Raw genomic sequence first — 24249 nt, 5'->3', positions numbered from 1 at the left:
GTAAAGTAAAAATTAATGAACAATATTTGAGGATTTTCACGGAATACTCGTCAATTTAAACTCCATACAGCCGGTGGAGGCAAGCACACACTAAGAAGGAATAAAAACATTCAACTGTCAACTTAATTGACTGAAAACACGCAAACCCAGACTAATTTAATAAATATAAACATCGGTAAAACATAAAATGGCGGTAGGAAGGATGCGAAGAGCGCCAGATAGCGGCGTAGCAAACGCAGTGTCCAGCATCATCGAGCACCAAAAGTTCAAAAAAATGCTCGTCTTCGGACTGAGGTCGCTCTCAGACCTGTGTAACCCGTCACTGCAGTTGTACATGGAAAACGCAGTGGACGCAATGAACAGAAACGTGGTAACAGGAATACTGAGCGCAGTACAGAACTTTGGAGACGACGAGGACCTGATTCTGTGCTCGAGCATCATCATGGCAGCAATGTCAGAGGGATGCGTGGAGTACAAGGATGACCCGTCGGTGGTGAAAAAGCTGGTTACTGACGGAGGCCCGAAGGTGGTGGAGAAGATTCTTGAAACGAACCCGAACGACGAGGACGTCCTGGACAACTGTTTCAAGTTCCTGGAAAACGTATCGTCACTAAACGTCCTGTCAAACAAAGGAGTAGAGTTTGTTCCACACCTGTGTGCGTCGTTGGGGAGCGTGAAGACGCTCCCAGTGGCAAACAGGCTGGTGCTGTGCCTGGCAAACCTGTCCCAGGGAAATGAAGTTAGCGTAGCACTGAAGACAAATCAGGGAGTGCAGTCACTGCTGGACATGTGCAACAAGTTCGTAGCAGCAGACAACACGGGAACCTTGCCGCTGGTGGAAAATTGCTTCAGAGTGTTGAAGTCGCTCTCACAACTTAACCTGATCGAGCAGCCGAACCTCGAGGGAGTGATCATGCTGATAGAAGCAAGCAAGGATTCGAACCTGGTTTTGAGCAGAGCAAGCGACGTTATTAAATCAGTAGTGGACACGACGAAGCTGAGCAACAGCCTTTCAGTCCTGGAAAAGAGCCAGTACGAAGCACCTGAGTACAAAGTGGCAGTCAACACACTGAGGTGCCTGTCATACATTTCAACGATCCCGGACACACTCGCGAAGGGAGGAGTTATTCCAATATTAGTGAACCTAGTGAAAAATAGCGCAGCCAAGCTGAGCACGAATGGAGAGCAGATCGTGGAGGTGTTGTTTGGAGCGTCGCGCATGCTCGCATCAATATCAGCAAGCAGCACGGAGTACGGTAAGCAGGTGTTATCAAGCAAGGGCCTAGATGTCCTGGTCAACGCGCTTTCGCAGAGTTCGGCGCACCCTAGAGCAGTGTGCGGAATATCGTCTGCGCTTTTGCAACTGCTGAAGTACGAGCCGAACTCGTTCGGCAATGCAGTCTCAGTGGCGCTTCCAATACTGTACCAGCTGTCGGAAGATCAGACGGTGTCAGCATCACTGGTGGAGTTCCTATCAGCGTCGAGCCAATACTCGGAGCTGGAGATGATCTTCGTGCAGAACAAGGTGCTGGAGATACTGAGCACATGCTGCCAGTACCACACGTCGAACCTGCCGTACCAGTTCAACGTGGTCTCGATACTGAACAGATTTAGCCGCTTCGTGGAAAACCTGAAGCTGGTTTCAGAGTACGGAGGCCTGCAGGGGATAACCTATTCTCTGGCGGAAAACTACAAGGACCCGAAGTACTGCTTGGAGGTGCTGAATCTCCTGTCAGTCTTCTCAGCAACTACCAACGCAAGCCAATACCTGACGACGGGGGACTACCTGGTGGCAGACGTGATCCTGGAGCTGATGCTGCACTACAAGGACAACGAGGCAGTGATAGAGCTCTCAGTGAAGATCCTGGAGGTGCTCCTGACGGAAAAGGACGTGGAAAAGTACGCGCAGCAGCTGCTGAAGGTGCTGCCGAACTCAGTGCAGGACCCAGAAGACACATTCAAGGCACTGGCAGCACTGACAGGGCTGCACAAAATATCGAGACTGCGCCCGCACCTTTCGAAGTACAACGTCCTGACGAACGTGATGAAGGCAGTAACGGAGTGGGTGGACGTGAACAAGGGAGGAGAATGGGTGAAGCAGAGAACGAATCTGACAAAAGCAGCACTCTCCTGCGTAGTAGTGTGCGAAAACAGAGAAAGCATGCAGGAGATGCTGCTGACAGTGAGCGAGTTGGCGTGTCTGCCGCAGGTGAAAAAGGTTATTGACCTGGAGCCGACAGAGGACAACTTCCTGCTTCACTGCACAGGAGCAATGGTAACCCTGTGCGGAATGGAGAGGCAGTACGAAGAGGAGGAGATGCACCAAGCAGTGGAAAGCATAAACAGAGTGATGAAGAGACACCAGGACGTGCGCCAAGCCCAGGCGTCGCTGCTGGAGGCTCTGAATAAGCTGATCGAGCAGGCAGAGAAGTTGTGCATAGTAGCGCTCCTGACGACAGCATGCCTCGCAGGAATCGTTAATTACCTGAGCAGCGTGCCGATGTACCTAAACTTGCAGCTCCTGGGAATAGGGCTGATCTACAAGTGCTCGCAGCTGGACGAGGAAGTCCTCGAGGTCCTGAAGAAGTGCAACTGCTTCCAGCTGCTGAGAGTGGTGAACAGGATGCACACGAAGAGCAAGAAGCTGAGAGCAATGGTAGGATCACTAATATCGCTCCTGATGCCAGCAGACGCACTGGAAACGGAGCTTGACCAGCTGTTGAAGGACCTGACCAACTACGTTAACGACAAGGACTACGAGGGTGTGCACACGTGCCTAGTGTCAATAAACCAGCTCCTGGTGTCGAAGGACGCAGTCAAGGTGGCAGTGAAGCTGAACATGGCGCCGCCGCTGATGGAGGCCTTCAATTTCACGCTCAAAAACAGCGCACTGTTCAACTCGGGAGGAGAGAACTTGTTCGAGCAGACGCTCCTGGAGCTGTCGCTGGCGGGAACGAACATGCTGAACAGCAGAATAGGTCTGGTGTACGCAACGAAGAATAACTTCGTCTCATTCTTCCTGACGCTGTTTGCGACTTCAGCAAGTAACCAGAAGGGTAAGCACTATTGATATTAGCTAACACTGATTACTTAATATTTGTATAAAACCTAATTACATGTGCAGGAGTCTTCGAAGATGGAGTGGTAAACTCTCTGGACGCCCTGGTGACGCTGTTCAAGCACGACGTGGCGAACATTGACGTGGCCTTCAAGGAGGACCTCCTGGCGAAGCTCTCAACCTGCTTCACGAAGGTGCTGAACAGCCCGAACATCGTGTCCTCGATGTGCAAGTGTCTGGGCGCACTGTGCGCAAGCCCAGGAAAGGTGGACAAGCTGCTCAACAACTCGGACTTCCTGAAGTTCTCGAACTACCTGGTCAACAACCTGGACCACTCAGCAAGCGACTTTAGCTCAGTGCTCACGTCGCTCACAGCACTCGACGAGCTCCTGAGTACAAAGTACCAGCCGCTTATCGAGTACTTTGACAACAACACGAAGGTGCTGCCGAACCTGTTCACGCTGCTGGACGTGTGCTACAATAACCCGGAAGCAGTCGCGAAGGTGTGCAGCCTGATCTCGTACTTCGATAAGAAGCTGACGCTTAAGAGATTGACGGACCTGAGGAAGTTCCTGGAAGTGGTGTCTAAGGCGCTCACGACGAACAAGGGAGACGCGGATGCAGTAGTCGCGCTGCTGACGCTCCTGGTGCAGCTGCTGGACGACTCCAACAAGGAGGTGTTCAAGGGCACGAGCGTAGTGGAAAGCATTTCGAGCGTGATGATGCTGCACTTCGAAAACGACACGGTGACGAAGCTCGGAGGAGTGCTGTTCGGCTTCCTGGGAGCGGAGGTGCAAATAAGCGCAATGATGAGGAACGTAATCAAGATCGTGGAGACGAAGGAGGAGAACATGGGCCAGAAAGTGGATAAGCTGTGCCTGCTCCTGTCCATGTACCTGAGTAGCAGCCTGAAGAACAGAGGAGAGGCGCTGAAGCACACGGAGCCGTTCCTGACGAGTCTGAACCAGTGCGTGTCGTACCTGGCAGATAACAGCAACCTGGTCTTCAGCACGAGCTGCGTGTCAAGAAAGCTCTGCGACTCAGCCTTCGAAGATCACGAGGACTCGTTCGGAGCATGGGCAGTGACCAGCACGAGCAACATGTCGACAATAGCGTCGCTGGTGAAGACGGAGTACGGCTACAGCAACGCAAAGTTCCTGACGCACGCATTCAGAGTCTTCACGGCCTGCGTGTACAACAAGTACACAGCAGAAACGATGCTGGCAGAGTCAGAAGGGCTGATGGTGAAGACAGTACAGGTCCTGGAGAGGTACCAGGAGAACGCAGAGCTGGTGTCGAACGTGCTGGAATATCTGCTATACCTGTCGAACGCAGCGGTGGTGCCGGAATCGAGTCCGAATACAGTGCTGACCGGAGTGAGCATAGTGCTGAGTAACGTGGGAGGACCAGTGGAGCTGGTGACGAACACGATGATGGCGAACAAGGCTAACGACGCACTGGTGATACTGGGACTGAAGCTGCTGTCAAACCTGGTGAGCGCCAGCACTGAGTTGGATAAAAAGGAGGTAGCCAGCAGCCTGGAGACTTGCGAACGCCTATGCAAAATTACCCCAAAAACATCACAGTCAGAAACACCAGAACAAAAGAAGAGTGCCGAAAACAGGTACAGCTACTACCTTCAATACTTTAACTCGGCGTTCTCTAACGGGTACCTTGAAGGTCAAATGACAGGAGACAGAGTAGTGAATATGCTCTTGCTGTTCGAGGCAAACGGAATGGAAAACGTGAAGCCGGTGCCATACGCACTGTTCGTGTTGAACGCAGCAGTATCAGACCTGTTGGGAACACTGGAGAAGATGGGAGGAGTGCGCAGCCTAATAGACATGTTCGAGAAGCTACTGTTTAACAACAAGCCGCTGTCGAGAGAGGAGCTGATAGAACTGCTGACAGGAATTAACGACTCCATGACCAGAGACCCTCTGAAGGCAGTGCTGGTGCTGAAGGACCTGCTGCCAAGGCTGCTTAAAACAAACGAGGAGCTGCTGACAACGGACAAGGAAGTAGTGGACTTGCTGCTGACAGGGCTGGTAACAGGAGCGCAAGTTAAGGGCGTGGGAAGAATACTGCACAGCGTAGAGTACCTTATTAAGTACCTGGAAACAGTAAAGAAACTAAGTCCGGAACTGGTGAAGACGCTGCTGGACCTGATGAACAAGGACCTCCCGAAAAAGAAGACGTGCCAAACAGTGTACGAGAACCTGCAGGAGTTGCTCGGAGTAGATGGGTCGTCGGAGGCGGAGCCGACAAACTACTCACCGGTAACGCTGAAGGACGTGCTGCTGATGGAAGATTACAAGTTCGTCCTGGAATCACTGTCGAAGTATAACTCTAGAGTGCTCAAGGGATCAGAGGCGGAAGCGAAGGACTTCGGGTTCGGGTGCAAATGCGTGGACCTGTGGTCGAAGTGCGCCGAAAACCCTGAGGTCATGGCAAAGACGGCGCTGACAGCAGTGATGATATCAGCAATGGGTAAGCAGACGGACCTGCTGATGCTGGACTCGCTGGTGCAGTCGATGTGCACGTGCTGTAAGACGAAGGACCAGCTTTTGCAATTCGTGTCAAACAAGGAGCTCGTGTCAACAGTAGACCACTTCCTAGTGAAGGTGTACCAGAGAAGGCTGGTGACAACGGGCTCGGGAGCAGATGAGAAGACTGAAAATCTGGCCTACGAAAACGTGCTCTTCAACACGATGCTCCTGGTGGACCTGACGGCAGTAAACAGGAAGGTGTACCTGAAGACGAACGTAATACCGAGCCTGATGGACGTGTGGAGCCTGTACGAGCAGGGCAAGTACTCGAATCAGAAGATACTGAGGCAGGTGTTCCGCAGCCTGAGAAAGGTGGTTTCAGAAGAGAACGTACAGCTGATGATGAAGTGCAAGCTGGTGTCAAGAGTAAACAAAATATTCTCAGAGCTTATATCAACGAAGGTAATTAGCCTAAGCAAGTTATTTAGTTATCAAATTGGGAGTGTAGATAGTCATCGTAAGCATTTGGTGAATGATCGAAAGACTAATTTAAATAATTTAGGAACAAAAGAAGTCAACACAAGTGTCAGCGACAGGAATCAGCAATCTTAACGAGGCAATGATACCGGACGCACTGTTCCTTATAGGAAGCATGGCAATCATACTGGAGATAAAGGAGGAAATCGTCAACATACTGCTGCTGGATAAAATCATTGAGTTGCTCGAAAGATACATAAAGATGGGAAGCAGCAACGCAATAGTGACCAACTGTTGCCTGGCGCTGGCGAACATTTGCGTGGACTACAAGCCGGCATCGGACAAGTTCATGGCAATGAAGGGACCACAGTTGAACCTGGACGCGTTCGTCAACTTCAAGTCGAGCTACGAAGTAATCAACGGAGCGTCGATCCTGCTGTGCAACGTGCTGTACAAGAATGACAGGCTGAAGGAGATATACGGCAAAAACGGAACACCAGCAGCACTGGTAGAGTGCCTGTTGAACTTCGTAAGCGCAACTGACGCAACGGGTTTGAGGTGCATGGAGTCGCTGTTCAAGGCGGTGTCAAATCTGGGCCTGTTTGCAAAGAATCTGCAATACTTTGTTGAGGCGCAAATGGAAACGGCATACAAGAAGTGGCTGACCAAGGTCACACACACTGCAAGTACGTTACGCCTATTAACGCATTTAGTTATAACGATAGAGAATGTAGTCAGAACCATATCTATATAAACAGATACCATTGCACACAACCGCTGTTTTATATGTCATAATACACAACCATTTCTTATATAATAAAAATATCGCTACAATACTAGAACTTAGATACCCTTGTATAATAATTGAGTAGACTATGACATGCAACTGGTGAGAGTGGGATTGAACTGCCTGAGTAACCTGGTGGTGGAGAAAAACCAGGACTACATGAAGAAGTTCGGAGTGTTCATGGAGGACCTGGTGCTGCTACTCAACCTGGACGTCGGAGACCCGAAGCTGGTGTTCCTGACTCTCGACATACTGAACAACCTTTGCAGAAGCAAGGACAACTGCGTCAAATTCATAGACCTCGACGGAATATTCGCAGCAGTGAAGAACATGAGGAAGATGAACTACGATTTGGAAGTGATAGTAACGGGAATACACCTGTTCAGCCACCTGGCGTTCGACAACGGCACTGTCAAGTTGCTGGAGATTGACATATTCTCCTTCCTCCTGGAGATACTGACGCAGGCGACGGAGATCAACGACGTGCTCATAAGCAGTTTGCGCTGCCTGAGGAGGCTGATCCAGAGCCCAGAGATGGTGTACCTGCTCTGCTCGCAGGACGGCCTCGACACGCTGATCAAATGTAGCAACAGAATGAAGGACCAGAGCAGCGTCCTGGTGGAGTCAATCCGCGTAGTGCTGGGCATGCTGTACTACACAGACCCGTACGCGAAGACTAGCGGATACGTGTCCGGAGGAGCCCAGAAGACTCCGCTCCCACAAGGTGAGAAATGCAAATACCTATTTAATCCACGCTTAGCGTGCGGCAGTTCTTGTTAACCACAACATATTAAGCATTAGTTCTTAGCGACATAACTATCAACAGTTCTATAAAATATGGCTAGTACCTAGTAACGATTATTGACAACATAACTAGTAATTAGAATAACTGGTAACAATTATAAATAATAATCACTTAGCCACTGACGATGCCAGTACTGTTATGGGAAGCGATTCGGACGAGGACATGGGCTGGGAGAACATTGGAATGAACGTGAACAACATCATCGACATCATCAAGTTCAGCTGCCACGTAGCGAAGCTGGAATCGTGCGTCAAAATGTCAAGGCTGCAGTCGTCAGTAATTTCGATCTGCGTCTACTTCATGTCATGCGGACTCTGCGGAGAGGAGCTGGCGCTGAACGGGTTCTCGAACATACTGTGCAGCTTCGTCACGAGCTTCTGCCAGGGAAACGCAAGTCTGAGTCTTCTGGCAGTGTCGGCGCTGGAGGCGAGTCTGAACTACCCTCTGGACCTGAGGTCGAACATAGTGACCAAGGAAGTCCTGAAGAAATACAGAGACCTGTCGCACGTGATATCAGACAAGCAACTGAAGGCCAGGTGCTCGAAGCTCCTGGAACTAGTGGGCGACAGTGAAATTCCATCAAAAGGTAACAATACGTGTTTTTATAAGTGGCAGTTAGCACCCGATAGCAGTAGTCAGTACACAATTGATGATTAATAAACCGTTTAGAAATACATAAATTCGATTTGGCAATAAGCGACTGGAACGTGGATCCATACCCGAACGGAGTGCACGACTTGGCAGAGTCAATGAAGGAATTTTTGAGAACGGGAGGAAAATTCCAACTCGTAGTACCAACAACAGATAGCACAAAGAAGAAGCCGAAGAAAGGAAAGGAATTTGAGCACACATGGAGAGCAAGCCAGGACCTGTCAAACCTCGAGTGGATCTTTGATCCGACTCAGGAAAAAAACAAGATAGCCTTCATGAGAGTGCGCAACATATCGAGAGGACTTAAACACGACCTTCTGATCAAGGCCAACGAGAAGGACTACAAGAGAATAACAAACCAAAACACGCTCGTGCTCCTGGGCTCGGCAACTGACGAGTACCCGCAGGGATTCGCCCTTCCCATGGTGTTCAAGAGCAACAAGGACCGCGAACTTGTGGCCGAGGCGTTCATCCAATGGCGTGACGCAGCCTCATACAACTAGTGTACAATACACATTCAATTTTACACCTTAGCATATATTATAGGCATTTACACGCAGTGATAGTGCCTGTTACTGAACATATTTACACACAGACTGAGTATACTAAGAAGTGCGTGTGGAAGTGTAAACGTCAAAAAAAAAGAGAGATCGGATTAAATTTAAAGACTTGTAGATTATGGCAAGTGCAACAAAGTTAGCCTGTTGTGTTCCATGGGAAAGCAGTCGTCAACGATGGTGTATATGGCGTCGGCGCCCTCGTCCAGAGTAGGCCTCTCAACTTTTAACCTAAGATCACCTTTTTTGTGACAGGACTCAGCACTGTCAGGAACGTCGAAAAATTCACGCGTGCCCTCGTCGGAGTATAGCTGAAATAATTATGCACAAATAACGGTTCAACGGTACCCTCCTAATCTTATTCAAGTGATTGATCAGGTTCTGGGAAAGGTCCAGGTGGACGAAGGTGACATAAGCATTAAGCGAGCGGGCCAGCTGCACGAGCTCAACCCTTTTACTGGCAACATGATTTGTGTCATCAACGACCACATTTTTACCCTCAGAAAGCATGGCCTTGAGGGCTCTCATGAATTTTTCACGAGACAGAAAGTTACTCTACGTAATAATTTTATTGCCCAGTTACCCACCTCTGATATTTGACTGAATTTAGTGCAATTTTTAGCCAAATAAGTTTTGCCAGATGACAAGTTACCGATTATGACCATCAATCCACTTTGAACGGTGGGAAAAAAGGGGTCCAAACCTAGATTTTTCGGGTCGAACTTGACGTTCAACTCATACGGTGGCAGGTCTACACGTTATTTATTATGGATACGTAGGCTCAAGATACCGTAAAAGTACTCGTCAGGGGTAAAAAACCTCATTCCGCTGTTTATTGCAAATTTAAGGTCACAGTCGGAGAAGTCGTAGGAAAACACGTTCCTCATCTTCGAGATGGTCAGTCTGCTGATTATTGCATTGGCGTCCACATGAACCACATTCCCCTCTCCATCGACGTTGTAGTACCGGTGTTTGGAGAAATCTATGCTCTTCAGGCGATTCAGAATGTTGCGCAGCATGATTGAGGAGACCTTGTAAGGTAGTCTGCGCCCCGCGGCATCTCCCACGTAAAACGAGTCGCTGAAGTCTATCTTCAGCCCCGAGTTAAGGTATTTCTCGAAGAACAGGAGTATCCCAGGAGCTGAACCAAAATGCAATGGTACCAAATTACCAGGCTTGCGATAAATGTCATGTCTAGTACTAAGGTGTGTAAATAGATTTAAACTTACGCTAGGAAGATGTACAAGGGAAGGTCAACTGAACATTGTTGTTAAATAGCTACCTCAAACAAACTTTCCTTCAACAGGAGGTCCACACGCTCTGAGCAAACTGTGAATTTCGAGGTAAAATACCTAAGATCCGGTACACAAACTGAAAGTTTTCCAGCAATCCCCGCTGATTCGAAACCACCAAGATCCCCCTCCTACCGAGTTTATCAAACTTCTTAATCTATTAACTTTAAAAATACCCTTTTCCCAGCTCATTAAGCAACTTGTCCCTCAAATTTTTAGAATACAGTGCAAAATCGTTAGGTATCACGGGCTTAGCGACTTGAACCATCACTCCTTTCGCCAATTCCTGCACAAACAAACTTGGAGTGAACATGAGAGTGTTATCCATGTCGTAAATAGCGAAACGAGTGGAAGGTTTGGGATCTTTGTACTTTTTATACAACACACTGCGATACTAAACAATAAAGAAATTAAATGGATAAAAAATACCATAGTCCATCCTTCTGGACATTTAAACTCAAATTGATCCATTTAAAAGAAACATATTAAGTGATTCCACAACTTTTGAGAGCAAAAAGTACCTTGCACAACAAGTGTGTATGTCGTTTAATTCATCAGTTATTTATGAGCTCATATGTATAATACACATGTTTATTCGATTACATATTTTACTTTGTGACATAAATTTAATTAAATTTAAAATGTAAGGTGATTATATAGCAGATTATTTATACATTTTTGATATGAGTGAAATTTGATGAATCGAAGGTAGAATCACACACAATGGATTTAAACTCACCCTCAATGTCTATTCAGCAAGTGGAACAACTTTTGTCAGACGATGAAGCCTCGAAAACGTGTCAAAAGTTGCTCGAATGCTACCTGAAGGATAAACAGTTGAATCTTCTGGACCTGCAGGAGTCAATTAGATCTTCTAACTCTTTCGTCTCAAACACAATTAAAAACGGAACTCCAGGAATAAAAAAGGAGCTGGAAGACTTGAATCACGCAATATTTGTGGTCGATACATTTCTAAACAAGAACGTGATCAACTACACAACTGAAATAATACAAAGCTTTCAGGAAATAAACGAGTACATGGGAAAGTTGTCGGATATATCGATCGATTTGGAGGACCTGAACGAGAGAATGGGCACAAAGTATAAAAACATACTCATGCTTTACAACTCAGTAGAGTCGGATACAGCGTCACTGGAGAGGCTGAGAAAGGTGTATCTGTACTCGCTAGAGTGCAGAAAGCTCATACTGTTTCTGAAGAGCCTGCATAAGAGGACGAGCTACCTGAAGTCGTCAGTAAGAGACTTTTTGGAAATGCTGCTGATATCGCACAAGTGTATGAGGTGCCTGGATAGGATATACTCGTTGGAGAAGACTGACGCACTGCTGAAATTGATCAGGTACTGCGAAGACCTGAAAAATTGCATACTGAGAAAGGTGCACAACAACGCGATCGTGCCGCTGTTCGAGTGGAACAACAGCCAGAACGCCGCCACAGTGGACCTGCCGCGAGACCTGGAGAAGAAACTGGTGATATCGCAGGTAATATTCAAGGAGATGTCAGTCTCCTCGAAAATTATGCTCGAACTCGTGGAAAATTTGATATTTGAAGCGGCGGCGACGATCAACCTGAAGGAGGTGACGAGCGAGCACAACTATAGAGAGTGGCAAGGAATACTAATATCGCAAATTTCGGAGTTCCTTCTGAAGTACGTGAGGAACCAGAAGAGCATATACCACATATGCAGGTCGAGCAGGCACTCGCTGCCGGAGAAGATGGACAAGGCGGAAAGAGAGCTGGTGTCGAGTTACCTGGAAACGTACGTGCACGAAGACGAAAAGGAGCCTTACTCACTGTGCGAGCTGTACACGAAGAGGTGCGTGGGAGCGCTCCACTCTACGATGAGCGCGCTGAACAAGGAGGGAGAGCGCTACGACGTGGTGATGCTGGCGCCGCAGCTGATATCGCTGGGAGACACAATGCACGCAGAACTCAGCGGAGTGGTGATCCCGTTCAACATGCACAGGTACTACTTCAAGACGCTCTGCGAGGAGTACGCAAAGAGCTTCCTCTCAGTGGCGGCGAAGAAGATCATCCCGGTCTCGAAAATGAGCTTCATGAACTGCGTAAGGGCGCTGCCGACTCTGGAGTCGTCGCCGACGCAGACGGGCGGGAGCGCGCTGAACCAAGCAGGACTGATGCTGATGAACCTGCCGGTGGACAACGAGCTGTGGACAGTGCTGCAGGAGTTCCTGGAAAAGTCGAAGATGTGCCCGGCACTGTTCAAGCAGATCTGCGCAATAGCAGCCTCAGGCCTGGAGACGGTCTTCGCGAACGTGGCGCAGGTGCGCTCGCCGCAGGGCTGCAAGCTCTCGCTGAGCGACGGAGGAAGCAAGATCACGCTGCTGAAGCCGAACGACGCACAAATACTTAACGCGAGGCTCTTCGAGTACACGCACACGATAGTCGAGGGCATCGAGGGGAAGCTGCTGCCTCTGATCCCGGAGGACTCGACGCTCCTGCGAGTGCTGGACTACGGAAAGAGCATTCCGCTCATCGGCTCATGGGCGGAGGACGTGGCCTCGACGGTCTGGCACACGGCCTCCTACATCTCGCTCGACAACCAGGAGTTCACCTGGACGTGCAGCCAGGTGAGCGTGGCGAGCAGGAACATCGTGAAGATTCTGAACTTCCTGAAGGAATCCTACTTCGAGCCGCTGATCCCGCGGGGCAAGTACGAGCTGCTGCGGGGCTTCGCCTCGACGACCGTGGCCTCATTCCTGGTCTACGCAGTGACGATCTGGCCGCTGAGCGACGAGGAGAAGCTGACGCTGATGAACTCGAGCACGGAGTTCGAGTTCACGCTCTCGGAGATCCTGCAGGCGAAGCTGCCGCGCAACGAGAGCGAGAACCTGTCCTTCTTCAGAAGGCTCATCTTCCTCTCCGACGGCGAGCTCTACCAGATCTACTCGGAGGGCGCCTGCCCGATGCCGAGGGACGTGCTGCTGCTCCACGTGGTCTGCAGACTGCTGCGCGACAACGGCGTGAGGGACAGGCAGCTCTTCAGGCACCTCAACTTCACGAGCGTGCACTTCATGCTGCAGGCCTTCAGGACGTCGCTTGTCACGGGCGAGGACCACAACTCGGAGGCCCTCAAGGGCTTCGTGTCCGAGCTGGGCCTGAGCTCGCAGCTCTACAACGACGTCACTGGCCACTTCAGCGGATTCTAGTCGATCGGGAGCGTTACAGCGCAAGACCCTCACCACACAGTCCTTATGAATACACCCATTGATAGCGTCCGTGCACACATTAGTGCCAATACGCCGTAATACACTTACCACTACACTCGAATACATGTTAACACACACCAATACACTATTATCAATACTAAAAGGTAAACCATATTAGGGAGCAACTAGCTACTTTTCAGCCAACTTTTCCAACTCGCCGAGAGGGTTTCCCTCCTCTGGCTCCTCCTCATCCTCCTCGTCGTCCTGGCCTATCTCCTCGACGTTGTAGTAGACCTTGGAGTACTGAGCCTGCACGCTCCTCTTAATCCTGAGCATTTCTCGGAAGCAGTCCTCGTTGCCATGAAGAACCTCGAACTCTCTCCAGCTCTAAACAAGAGTTAGCATGGCGAAGTTAGTACGATAAAAATAGATAAGCAAATTGGCACAATAAAGATGGCACAACCAAATTAGCATAGCAGTTAGCGAAGAAGAGTTAGTACAATAAAAATAGCATAACAGTATAGAAAGTGTGTTACGTGAATAACCAAGAAGCGTGAACGCTAAACATACCTTCCAGAAGTTGGGGAACTGGGAAGGGTCCGATATCTGGGACGCAAACACGTAAATCGCCCTGGCCCGGTCAATCTCGCCGAGGCCGCGCTCCATCTGAATGTACATGGAGCAGAGCTCCCTGGCGACGTCGTCGTCAACGTACTCTAGGCACTGCTGGTATATCTGCCTCGTGTGCGTCACGCCGAAGAACTCGCAGGTCTTCGCGACGTAGAACTTGATCATGGTGAGCTGGTCCTCCTTGTCGGCGAGCCTGCAGGCGTCGCTCAGAATCGCGAGGAACTTCTTCACCATGCCGTACTCCTCCTCCATGCTCGCGTAGAGGTAGAAGAGGTACTTCACGAACTTGGGCGGCACCCGCAGGTCCTTGTTGTACATGCACTGGTCGAAGATCTCGCGAGCCCGCTCCAGCTTCGCGCCCTTGTAGCGCTTCACGAACTTGGTGAGGTAGGGCAGGTACAGGTAGTAGAGCTGCGGCCACTTGAAGAGCGCCACGCACTTTTCGAAGGCGTTGAAGCTGCCCTCGAAGTACTTGTTCTGCTCCAGGTAGGTTGCGAAGTTGAGCGCGACCTGCGGCGTCACCACCTTGTACTCGACCATCTTGTTGAAGGTGACTCTGCACGTTTGGACGGTGCCGAAGTTTTCCTCCATGTCGAGCGAGAGTGCCCAGAGCTTCACTGAGGAGTGCAGTCTTTTGGAAATGGGCGTCTTTCCGTTGCCGCTCACCGCTCTCCTGCTGATCTCCAGCGCCTTTCTGTACATTTTTTGCCGCAGGTACATCTCCACCCAGCAGCACCAAAGCGTCGCCAGGTCATCCACGTACTTAAACTCGGCGTTAGAGCCCTTTTCGTATATCTTGTCTGCGTTTTCCAGGTCCCCCTGCTCCTCGTAGAACGTTGCAAAGCGCGTCCACAGTTCCGTCACTCTTCCCACGCTCTTCGCGACGTCTATTGTTTGCACTGCCTCTGCGTAAATCTCCACCATTTTATTCGGGTCATCTTTAAACAGTTCCACGTAGTTAATCCAGTTGTACACGTTGTGGATGTTCTGCTTAAGCTTCACTGAGGCCAGCAACAGTGCTCTGTTGTTCACCAGGCTCTCCAGCCTCTCCACTGTCATCAGCGTTTCCAAGTGGTCATTCCTACGACATTTTCATACATAACTTCTACATACCCTAATTTGTTCGACTGTTTTGCGTAATTTTCCAAGAATTTAGCATAAACATCAAAAATGATCGAGAAATCCTGCACAGTGGTAACTCTATCCAACGCCTCCTAAAATTTAATCAGCAACGCATCTGATGCTACACATAAACCATATCGCACATTCCATACTAATACACTCATTCCAAATTTTTCTGCTGCCTACCTCGTATGTATCCCTTGCGATATTAAGTTGCCCTCTCACTATGTATATATCTGCCAATATTATCCACAAAGTGGCAACCTGGTCAGTATATTTACTTATCCCCTCCTTTATTAGTGTTTCAACAGGTATACTTCTAATTGTATCCGAGTGATCTCTAATCAGTTCACACAATTCGATCCTACACATGATTTATTTCCCGGATATACATAGGTGAACTTATCAACAAACTACTTAACTTTTAACTTACCACAAGTCGTAACTCGATTTTCCTGTTTCTGACGTAAAGGTTGGGTCGTCCAGCAGCTCGTAGAGCACTTGCGCTGCGTCGTCGTAACTGCCGTGACGCTTTAAAAATTCGTACAAAATCTCCCGATAGCTCGGCTTAATTTGAATATACCTCCTGTAGACCGCTTTGCCCAGCGGCAACAGGTCCACTTCTTTCACAAATGTTAGGTACTCCTCCCAAATTAGGTGGTGCTGCGTTATTGCGATGTTCAACAGCGCCTTGTCGTACAGGCGCCTGACCTTCGTGATGCGATGCTGGAACCTCAGAAAAGCTCCGTATAACAGGTAGAAGGTCGGGTATGCGAAATTGTGGATCAAGCACGCCTCGAAGACCGCGTTCACCTTATCGTACGCGTCCACCTCCGATGTGTACGGTTTTGACAAATCTTCCACCAGGTCCTTGATGTAGTTGTACCAGACCTTGTAGCTGAGCGGGATATACTTCACCGCCTTTTCGTACGTCCTAAAAATTCTCTCGTTTATGCTCTCGTAGCTCGTATCTCCGAGCATTGCGGGGTGTTTCCTGTCCTCGGCGCGTTCTTCCACCTTGCTCAGCCTCCAGATGTCCGAGATTCTGTACATCTGCTGATTCTTTCGAGGCGGCCTTAGGGATTTCAGCAGTCTCACGTGTTCTATCCAGGGTTTCGATTTATAAGGGTCCCTATCAATCACTTCGTGGAACTGGTTGTCGTACAGTGTCGCCAAATCCTTCACCTCATCTGATTCCGACTTATAATCGTCCAGCGTGGACGATATATCACTATTCACTCCGTTCTCATCCAACTCTTTGTGTTTATGGTTTGGAATCACGGAAGGCCGTTTCTCCTTAGCCATAACTCCTTAAAATATGTTTTAATTTAAAATATAACTGTACATAATTACAGAGAAAGTTAAACTCTTTGAAAATTAATGCAATGTTTAAATAAATTTAGCCAATTTGTTATATTTTACAAACTTAAATCTACAATATCAACACTGTTGATAAACAATTGCAAATTCATATAAAATTATAAATAAACTAGATAAACCTATTTTTTACAGAGCACAAAGGTGTAAAAATGAATAAAAAATTTATAGGTGGCCGATTGATTGATTTTTACTTTCTAGTGTGGTGTAAAGCTGTAACTATTATGAATCATTCATTCCATTCTATGCAATGTAAAATAATTTTAGTAAATTAAATAATTGTGTATTACCCCTTTAGAATGAATGAAAATAGTATAAATAATACATCTCCTCAGCACAAACATTATTATACTTATGACGATCCTCTGAACGAGAAAAAACTTAGAGTTTGGGTGGGCAGTATCCCCGGATTCGTCGAAACTGACGATCTGCTCATTGCCCTGGAAGTTGCAGGAGTTGCTCCAGTGAACGAAGTGGTCTTCAAGAAGTGCCCCGTAAGAAGTTGGGGATTCTTGACTTTTAAAACATTTGAAGAAGCTTCGGAGTGTATAGATTTAATAAACGGAAAGCAACTTTTTCCACGTAAGTTGTAAAGCGCATTTAGCTAGGCTGAGACCCAGAATACGCGACTTAACACACCCTTTATTTGCAGAATCGGATTTTATTATAGAGGCACGCTTCGCAAACCCGCACGAAGCGAAGGATAACCACGATTCATCCCAGAAGAACGAAAATCACAAAAACCCGAGCCTGCTGAGCGAGGCGCACCGAAGCTCATTACTGAACTCGCTGACGGAGGAGAGCTACGACATGTTGCAGGACGCAGGAAGGACGACACTGTGGCACGTATACAAGGACGAGAACGGAGTCCCCTACTACTACAACTCAATCACAGGCCACACGCAGTGGGAGCGCCCAATCCCGCCGCTCTTGGCAGTTGAAGCCTCAACATCCTCCCTGAGTAAGCGCCCTAGCTAGCCCATAGACCAGATACATAACTAGAAATCGCACTGTAACGTTTATTCAGGTGACCGTAACAGGCTGAGTGCACCCCCGGGCTCAAATCTTTTCATCTTTCACATCCCGAACGTTTGGGACGACACGGAACTATCGATGCATTTTACCCCCTTCGGCAACTTGGTATCCGCAAAAGTGCAAAGGGATGCAAACGGTTGCAATTCAGGTAAGAGCCAAGGCGACTATTTAACCACATAACCTCCACATTAACAAAACTTATGGCCATAGCTGTTCCTACGTGATAACTGACTAATCTGCACCCAGGTTTCGGATTTGTAACATACGACAACCCGGTAAGCGCGACCGCCGCGGTACAGCTGATGAACGGTTTCGCAACACACTCAAAATTTTTAAAAGTGCAGCACAAGAAAAATGACACTGCTGAGTAGTATTTTAAGGAAAATAATGTATTGTAAATTCGCAATAGCAAATTACACGCGTTCGTGGTTGAGTAGATGAACCGATCAGTTATGAATACTACTTCCGAGAGAAAAAAAAAACGAACTTGACGAGACGAATCGCGAGAATGATGCCTACAGTGGCGCCAATGGCGACCTTGACGACGTTGAGAACGACGCGGTTTAGCCGGCCCTGCTTCAGGAGGCAGCAGAGGTACTCGTCGGCGCCCGAGAGCGAGAACCTGGCGCGCGCGAGCTCGGAGCTGACGTTGGTGATGACGTTCCTCTGCTGACTCAAGTTGCGAGAGGCGTCGTAGCCGATCTTCTCAGCCTCAGTCACAGCGTCGCAGGAGGTCTGAGAGCAAATAAAACAGTGAATAAGTATAGAGGGGAAACGCGTTTAGTGCACGTACCTTTATGAACATCAGACCCTTGTCGAGCATTTCCCGATTCTTGGTGAGAGTTTTGTACTGCCGAGTGTTACCGTATTGCGAAACCTCTGAAAATAAGTGTCCGAGTCGCACGACTAACCCCCGAGCAGCTCCCTGCGCTCCAAGTCAGTGTGAAGTGACCGACTGCAGTCAGATGCGTCCTTTAGGAAAGCCCTTATATTTTTAACCTAACGGCCGTTGAGTACGAATACGTATTTTATGTGAACACTTAGCTACGATTATACTGAGAGTACCTGTTCGAGCCTATCGTACGAGGAGCTGTCAGAATAGCTCCGGGCCTCAAGCTCCATTTGACGCAGCTGAGCATAAATTTAACAAAATAAATAAAAATACGGTTTCCTCAGCGGAAGAAATGAACCCATCTAGCTCATTTACATGTGAAACGTGATCTGGAGCTAAAAATATATTAATTTAATGAAAAATTAAGGCAAATTTACAATTCGGATTATCCCTGCAGAGAGTGAGACGATTTTTAATACTTTCTAAAACTCCCTGTATCTGTGAATTGTATTGATTAAACAAATCTCCCATTTTAAAAAGGGAAATATTGAATTATTAAAAAAAGAAAGTTTCGGGACGGCATAAGGTACACATTTCAGAAGAAGTAATAAAGACTCAAATTTAAATTTAGAATTGACATATACAAGTAAAATAAATAAAAATATAGTACAAAAATAATGGAATAAAAATTTGTCCAAACCAGGAATCGAACCTGGGTTGCCACGGCCACAACGTGGTGTCCTAACCTCTAGACGATTTGGACTCGTGACAGTGGCACAATTTTGGAATTTAAGTCGATACAACACAAAATTAAAACATATAGGAAAAATTTATAGTTGATAATTTCAATTGTAATAAGACAAAATTGTTAAAATAAACCTGAGTCTAAGAATACAATAGATTTTGTGGGAATATAGGCGAGACGAATCTTGGAAGATTTGTTCAAAAGAGGGAATACAAAATAAATAATAAAATTATTTTTAATTAAAAATATAGAATTTTTTTATGATAAGGTGTTTTGAATAAGTTTCCATCTATTGCCATAAATAAAACTGCCGTGACCAGGGATCGAACCAGGGACCTTCAGATCTTCAGTCTGACGCTCTCCCAACTGAGCTATCACGGCACACACTCTTCTCTTTTTGTCACTTTATAAGCATATACCTGCTATAATGTGAAAAAACAAACAACTTAAATTTAATAACTCATAATTTGTTGTTTCACGTTCACCTTAGATTAAATTATAAACTGGTATTATTATACCCTAAATTTGTTTAACGCACAAAATTTGAAATTATCATAATCGAACAATCTAGAATTTTTGAAACGTAGTCAAAACAAAAATTAGAACAATAATATTTTTAACTGGTTCGAATATAAATAAATAATAACTCTTATGTTCAATAATAGGAGACATAGATTTGCCCCCTTGATTCTCATGTACGTACTGGTTAATCAGTAATAATGTAAAGATTGTTTGAACGACAATTAAAAAGGAACTATGTAGAATAAATAAGCGCCATCTTGAAATTGAGATGGTTTCGAGCTTAACACTTGAAAAATAGAAGAAAAAATATATAGCAATGAGGTAAGTAGCTAAAATAATAATGTATACACAGGTTGTTTCGTTCTTCAAGGGAAAAAAGATCAGGAAGCTCAGATAACGAGGATTCACTGTCGTCACATAGTCACCCGGATGAGTCACCGCAGAAATCGTTGTTCAGAAGCATGGGACACATGTTTATAAGATCGCCGAAGAGGAACAACGAACACCTGCAACATCGCATAGGAACACCCTCAAGCACACTGAGACTGTCAGACGAGATCGTGGGAGGAGGGAAGACTGAGAGAAGAGGATGGTTCTCAAGGCTCAGCGACTCGAGCAGCATGAAGTGCGAAAGCGTGACGTCGAAGTCAATGGAGTCAAACTCGCCAAACTCACTGGACGACCCGTACATGGTAGATAACTCAGTGACGTCACTGTCACTGTCGCCACTGTCACTCAAAGGATACGACGAGGAAAACATAGACCAGACACTGGACCTGCAGCCAATGAGAGGATACAGCCAGTGGGATCGATTCAGAAAGGAGAAGACAGCAAGGTCGCTGAGCAAGGACACAATCATGCTTAACGACGAAGTGATCCAGGTGGGAGGAAGATACAACACGGCACCATTCGTATCGAGTTCAGAAGAAAGCGATTTTGAAATCAAACACGCATCAGGAATTAACGTTAACAACAATCCGACATTCGACAACAATCTGTGGTTCTACGAAGAAGAAGGAAACAAGGAGCAGAAGAGAGTGGTCAAGGAAAGGAACTTCTTCAACATAAGAAGCAAGTTCTCAAACGCACACAAGACGCCACAGTCGAAGGCGCTGAAGCTGACAGGAGCGAAATCGCATAAACCAGGACAGAAGACAGACACGCTGAGAACTCAGGAGTCGCCGACAACAGAAGTCCAGTCGCAGAAAATAGGCTCCTCAATCACATCAAAGGACCACAAGGTGATAAAGCTGACGAACGAGCCGGTAATGTGAAGTAGATAGAGACTAAATATTTATATATGGGCATAGTTAATAGTAGGAGCACTACCAAGTGATAGTTATCAGTCGCCAATTGCACACACCGACTATTAATAGAACGTTGATAGCCAATGACTTATATTGATGAATATACAGACGCACGAAAACATAGAGTACGAACTGGATCACGAGTACAATAAGAAGATCGAGGACATATTCACAATGCCGCTGCTGCAGGACACGGCGCCAGCGAACAGGCCGGAGCTGTTCCAGAAGAAGCTAATAGCGTGTCAGACAGTAGTGGACTTTGATCCGAGGAAGCAGATGCAGAAGGCAATCGAGTTGAAGAGGCACATCCTGCTGGAGATCATCGACTACATAAGCACGACGAGGAACTGCATCAACGAACGCATACTGCAGGACGTTATCGACATGTTGTCGTCGAACGTGTTTAGAACGCTGCCGCAAAACCCGAAGAAGCTGCATCTGTACGACGCAGAAGAAGATGAGCCGACTTTGGAAAAAAGCTGGCCGCACCTGCAGATCGTGTACGACGTGTTCCTGAGAGTGATCGTGTCGAACGACGTGACCTCGAAGATGGCGAGAAACGCAATCGACAAGACGTTCGTGCTTAAGCTGCTGGACACACTTAACTCGGAGGACCAGAGAGAAAGAGACTATTTGAAGACAATCCTCCACAGAATATACGGAAAAATAGTGCCACTGAGAAACTTCATAAGGAAGGCAATCGAGAACGTGTTCGTGCACTTCGTGTACGACACGGAGGTGCACCACGGGATCACGGAGCTGCTGGAAATACTGGGCAGCATCATCAACGGGTTCGCAATCCCGCTGAAGGAGGAGCACAAGCTGTACCTGAGGAAGGCGCTGGCGCCGCTGCACAGGCCGAACTCGCTGAAGACGTACTACCAGCCGCTGAGCTACTGCATGATCCAGTACATCAACAAGGACAGGACGCTCTCGGCGACGATCCTGAAGTGCATACTGACCTACTGGCCGACGGCGAACTCGCAGAAGGAGATCCTCTTCCTGTACGAGCTCGAGGACGTGCTCTCGCTGACGGAGCTGCCGGAGTTCAACCTGGTGATCACGCCGCTCATGAAGAGAATTAAGCTCTGCCTCTGCTCAATGCACTTCCAGGTGGCGGAGAGGACGCTCTCGATGTGGAACAACGAGAGAATAGTGCGCCTGTTCAACATGACCAAGAGCGCGATCTACCCAGTGCTGGTGCCAGTGCTACACGAAAACTCAAACACCCACTGGAACGCAGCAGTGCGCGCAGGCTCCTTCAACATCTGCAAGCTGCTGAGCGACAGCGACCCGCAGCTGTACAACCAGTCAATGGAAATGTTCAGCCAGGACCAGTAAGTAGCTAAAATGGAACAAGGCAGCGGAGCTGCAGTAGTTATGAGTTATTGCAGTTAGGTAGAGTAGCTGGTAACAGGGGGCGTAAAATAGGAAAAAAGTTACGACGCCAGTGACTTGAAAGACTAATTATGAGAAAACATAGTTAAATGAGTCGACTAATCATTGCTTAGGGTGATCCAGGAACACGCGGAATTATGGGACAAACTGGAGTCTTCCTTAATAAACAAGGACCACCTGGAAATTACGACACCAGTGAACTGAAATGGAAGTAAAAACTAATATATTTACTAATTTACATGATACCTGTGTAACCAGTTGCCCCCTACCAGGGTGATCCCGCACATTAGGAACAGGGCATACATCACAGTTTATGTAAACCGTCTAGCTAAAATGGCGGAGCTAGTTGAAAAACTCGACGCCAATAACATGACTGAGCAGGCTGAAGGGCCCGCTACCAATAGATCGAAACCTGAATCAGTGAACGAAGAGTACACAGGAGCACGATTCAAGAGCAAGGAGCATCTGGAAGAAGAAAAACACACAGCAGTAACACAAACAGTGATAATAACGAAGGAACCCTCAAAAGATTTCACGAATTTTAAACTAATGGAGAGCAACACACCAGTGTGTCACCTGCTCTACGAAGACATAGACAACGGGTCCTTTTACCTGCAATGGAAGCCTAACTCGTCGGAAGAGTTCAAAAGCTCAGTTTTAATGATGGTACCGGAGAAAACAGTGCCTAAGTTTAAGCTGACGCAGGACGGAGGAAGGGCTGCCATGAGCCACAAAGTAGCGGTAAGTAACGAGGGCACACACTTACTTTTAGCCCGACAAAATGAAGTTCTACTCGTGCATGTGCCAGTTCCTGAAGCTGGCCAAGGACTACAACTCGAAGTTCCAGCTCATGCCGGCGTGGGCCACAGTGATGCCGTACAAGAGCGACCTGTACCTGCACTTCAATGACAACAGAGTAAGTCTCGATAAAAATAAAATTCATAGGTGGTTAAAGTGGACATGGAGCACGCGACGCTCGATGACGTGAACTGCGTGGCAGTGGTCGGGACGAGCACGAGGCTGTCAATTAAAATGAGCAGAGAGCAGTTCGTGACTGCAGTGAGGAACGTGGGCTATGCACTGACATTCTGATCCTGTTTTCTGCGTTTTTTAGGCCTGGGCTGCTCTAAAGGAATAAGTTACGGGACGCGGATACCTCGGACGGGGACTTCCATGAGCGGCACGTGCCACTCCTTGAAGGTGACCTCCCTGACCTCATCCTCCTCTAAAAGAAATCAGAGTTGACGCAGGCTTACCGTCCTTCTTGGGATGGAACTTGGCGAAGTGGCGCATCATCTGGGCAGACTTGCGGTTTTTGGCGCTCTTCAGCTCGTCTTCCTTCTTCCTCTTTAACTTGGTAGTGGCGAACAGGGAATCTGAAGCACGTTTACTTCACTTTGAACGTACCGACGTCTTTGATGTCCTTTACCTTAGGCTTCTTATCGGATTTTGAGGCCAGAGACGCAAGATTATTGATATCTACATCTATTTCCTCGTCAGACGTCTCGTCCTCAGGCGATTTGGAATCTTCAGATTCCTCAACGGAAGATGCCTGCGGCCGTTCCTCCTCAGCAACGGACTCGTCACTGGAAGAAACGTACTCATTGAGTTTTTGAAACTCGGAAATGGACAAATTCTCTTCAGAGTTAGCCATGACTGGAGTCGAAGGATTCAGAAATCATAAAGGATCAACCATAACTAAAATATATAATAAATATGTTAAAAATATATATATATAATATCTTAAAGAATATAATTAATATAAAGTGAGAAATATTAAAACATGAGGAAAATATAGTAATTCATTCGAGTATGACGTGGGTATAAACAATTAAAAAATATAATTTTGTAAATTACACGTGTGCATGATTAATTTTTAAAATTTAGTATTATTGGTATTTTAAAGCAGATTAATATTAAATATATAGTACACATTTATCAGTTGGACACCAGTAAGTATACTTAACTTAAAAAAT

General features: G+C 47.2%; 8 protein-coding genes and 2 non-coding genes across 10 annotated transcripts; 4 read left to right on the top strand and 6 right to left on the bottom strand.

The window, feature by feature from the left end:
- Positions 1-187: 187 nt before the first annotated feature.
- TOT_010000084 (uncharacterized protein) lies at positions 188-8770 on the top strand (the record flags this gene model as incomplete). The annotated part of the gene is made up of 6 exons (XM_009690622.1): positions 188-3056; positions 3125-6009; positions 6110-6710; positions 6897-7535; positions 7732-8202; positions 8286-8770. 6 exons carry the CDS (start codon positions 188-190, stop codon positions 8768-8770), a joined length of 7950 nt encoding a protein of 2649 aa, XP_009688917.1.
- Positions 8771-8943: 173 nt separating this feature from the next.
- TOT_010000083 (uncharacterized protein) lies at positions 8944-10587 on the bottom strand (the record flags this gene model as incomplete). Its single annotated transcript, XM_009690621.1, has 6 exons — positions 8944-9135; positions 9173-9379; positions 9412-9575; positions 9615-10024; positions 10293-10510; positions 10546-10587. 6 exons carry the CDS (start codon positions 10585-10587, stop codon positions 8944-8946), a joined length of 1233 nt encoding a protein of 410 aa, XP_009688916.1.
- Positions 10588-10839: 252 nt separating this feature from the next.
- TOT_010000082 (conserved hypothetical protein) lies at positions 10840-13404 on the top strand (the record flags this gene model as incomplete). Its single annotated transcript, XM_009690620.1, has 2 exons — positions 10840-13278; positions 13306-13404. The coding sequence occupies 2 exons, from the start codon at positions 10840-10842 to the stop codon at positions 13402-13404; spliced, it is 2538 nt and encodes an 845-aa protein (XP_009688915.1).
- An 86-nt stretch (positions 13405-13490) lies between these two features.
- Positions 13491-16362, bottom strand: TOT_010000081 (RNA-processing protein; the record flags this gene model as incomplete). The annotated part of the gene is given in 6 exon segments (XM_009690619.1): positions 13491-13494; positions 13499-13692; positions 13876-15016; positions 15049-15149; positions 15244-15421; positions 15491-16362. Coding segments are annotated over 6 exon segments (2490 nt in total).
- Positions 16363-16733: 371 nt separating this feature from the next.
- Positions 16734-17840, top strand: TOT_010001208 (CUG-BP- and ETR-3-like factor 1; the record flags this gene model as incomplete). The annotated part of the gene is made up of 4 exons (XM_009690618.1): positions 16734-17016; positions 17087-17395; positions 17462-17617; positions 17716-17840. 4 exons carry the CDS (start codon positions 16734-16736, stop codon positions 17838-17840), a joined length of 873 nt encoding a protein of 290 aa, XP_009688913.1.
- Positions 17841-17928: 88 nt separating this feature from the next.
- TOT_010000079 (vesicle transport protein) lies at positions 17929-18832 on the bottom strand (the record flags this gene model as incomplete). Its single annotated transcript, XM_009690617.1, has 6 exons — positions 17929-18204; positions 18263-18348; positions 18381-18468; positions 18526-18600; positions 18635-18696; positions 18739-18832. 6 exons carry the CDS (start codon positions 18830-18832, stop codon positions 17929-17931), a joined length of 681 nt encoding a protein of 226 aa, XP_009688912.1.
- A 160-nt stretch (positions 18833-18992) lies between these two features.
- On the bottom strand, positions 18993-19064 carry TOT_01t000003. The gene has a single exon. It is a non-coding gene; the product is annotated as a tRNA-His (tRNA).
- A 290-nt stretch (positions 19065-19354) lies between these two features.
- Positions 19355-19427, bottom strand: TOT_01t000002. Its single transcript has one exon. It is a non-coding gene; the product is annotated as a tRNA-Phe (tRNA).
- A 457-nt stretch (positions 19428-19884) lies between these two features.
- Positions 19885-23365, top strand: TOT_010000078 (protein phosphatase 2A regulatory subunit B; the record flags this gene model as incomplete). The annotated part of the gene is made up of 7 exons (XM_009690616.1): positions 19885-19889; positions 19921-20833; positions 20984-22212; positions 22387-22468; positions 22532-23014; positions 23046-23189; positions 23219-23365. 7 exons carry the CDS (start codon positions 19885-19887, stop codon positions 23363-23365), a joined length of 3003 nt encoding a protein of 1000 aa, XP_009688911.1.
- Positions 23366-23412: 47 nt separating this feature from the next.
- On the bottom strand, positions 23413-23927 carry TOT_010000077 (conserved hypothetical protein; the record flags this gene model as incomplete). The annotated part of the gene is made up of 3 exons (XM_009690615.1): positions 23413-23498; positions 23530-23649; positions 23681-23927. 3 exons carry the CDS (start codon positions 23925-23927, stop codon positions 23413-23415), a joined length of 453 nt encoding a protein of 150 aa, XP_009688910.1.
- Between the last annotated feature and the right edge of the window lie 322 nt (positions 23928-24249).

The sequence above is a fragment of the Theileria orientalis genome, chromosome 1 (assembly GCF_000740895.1).
Source record: "Theileria orientalis strain Shintoku DNA, chromosome 1, complete genome".
Lineage (NCBI taxonomy): Eukaryota > Apicomplexa > Aconoidasida > Piroplasmida > Theileriidae > Theileria > Theileria orientalis.
Note: the sequence above shows the minus strand (reverse complement) of the source record. Positions and strands in the feature narration are given on the sequence as shown.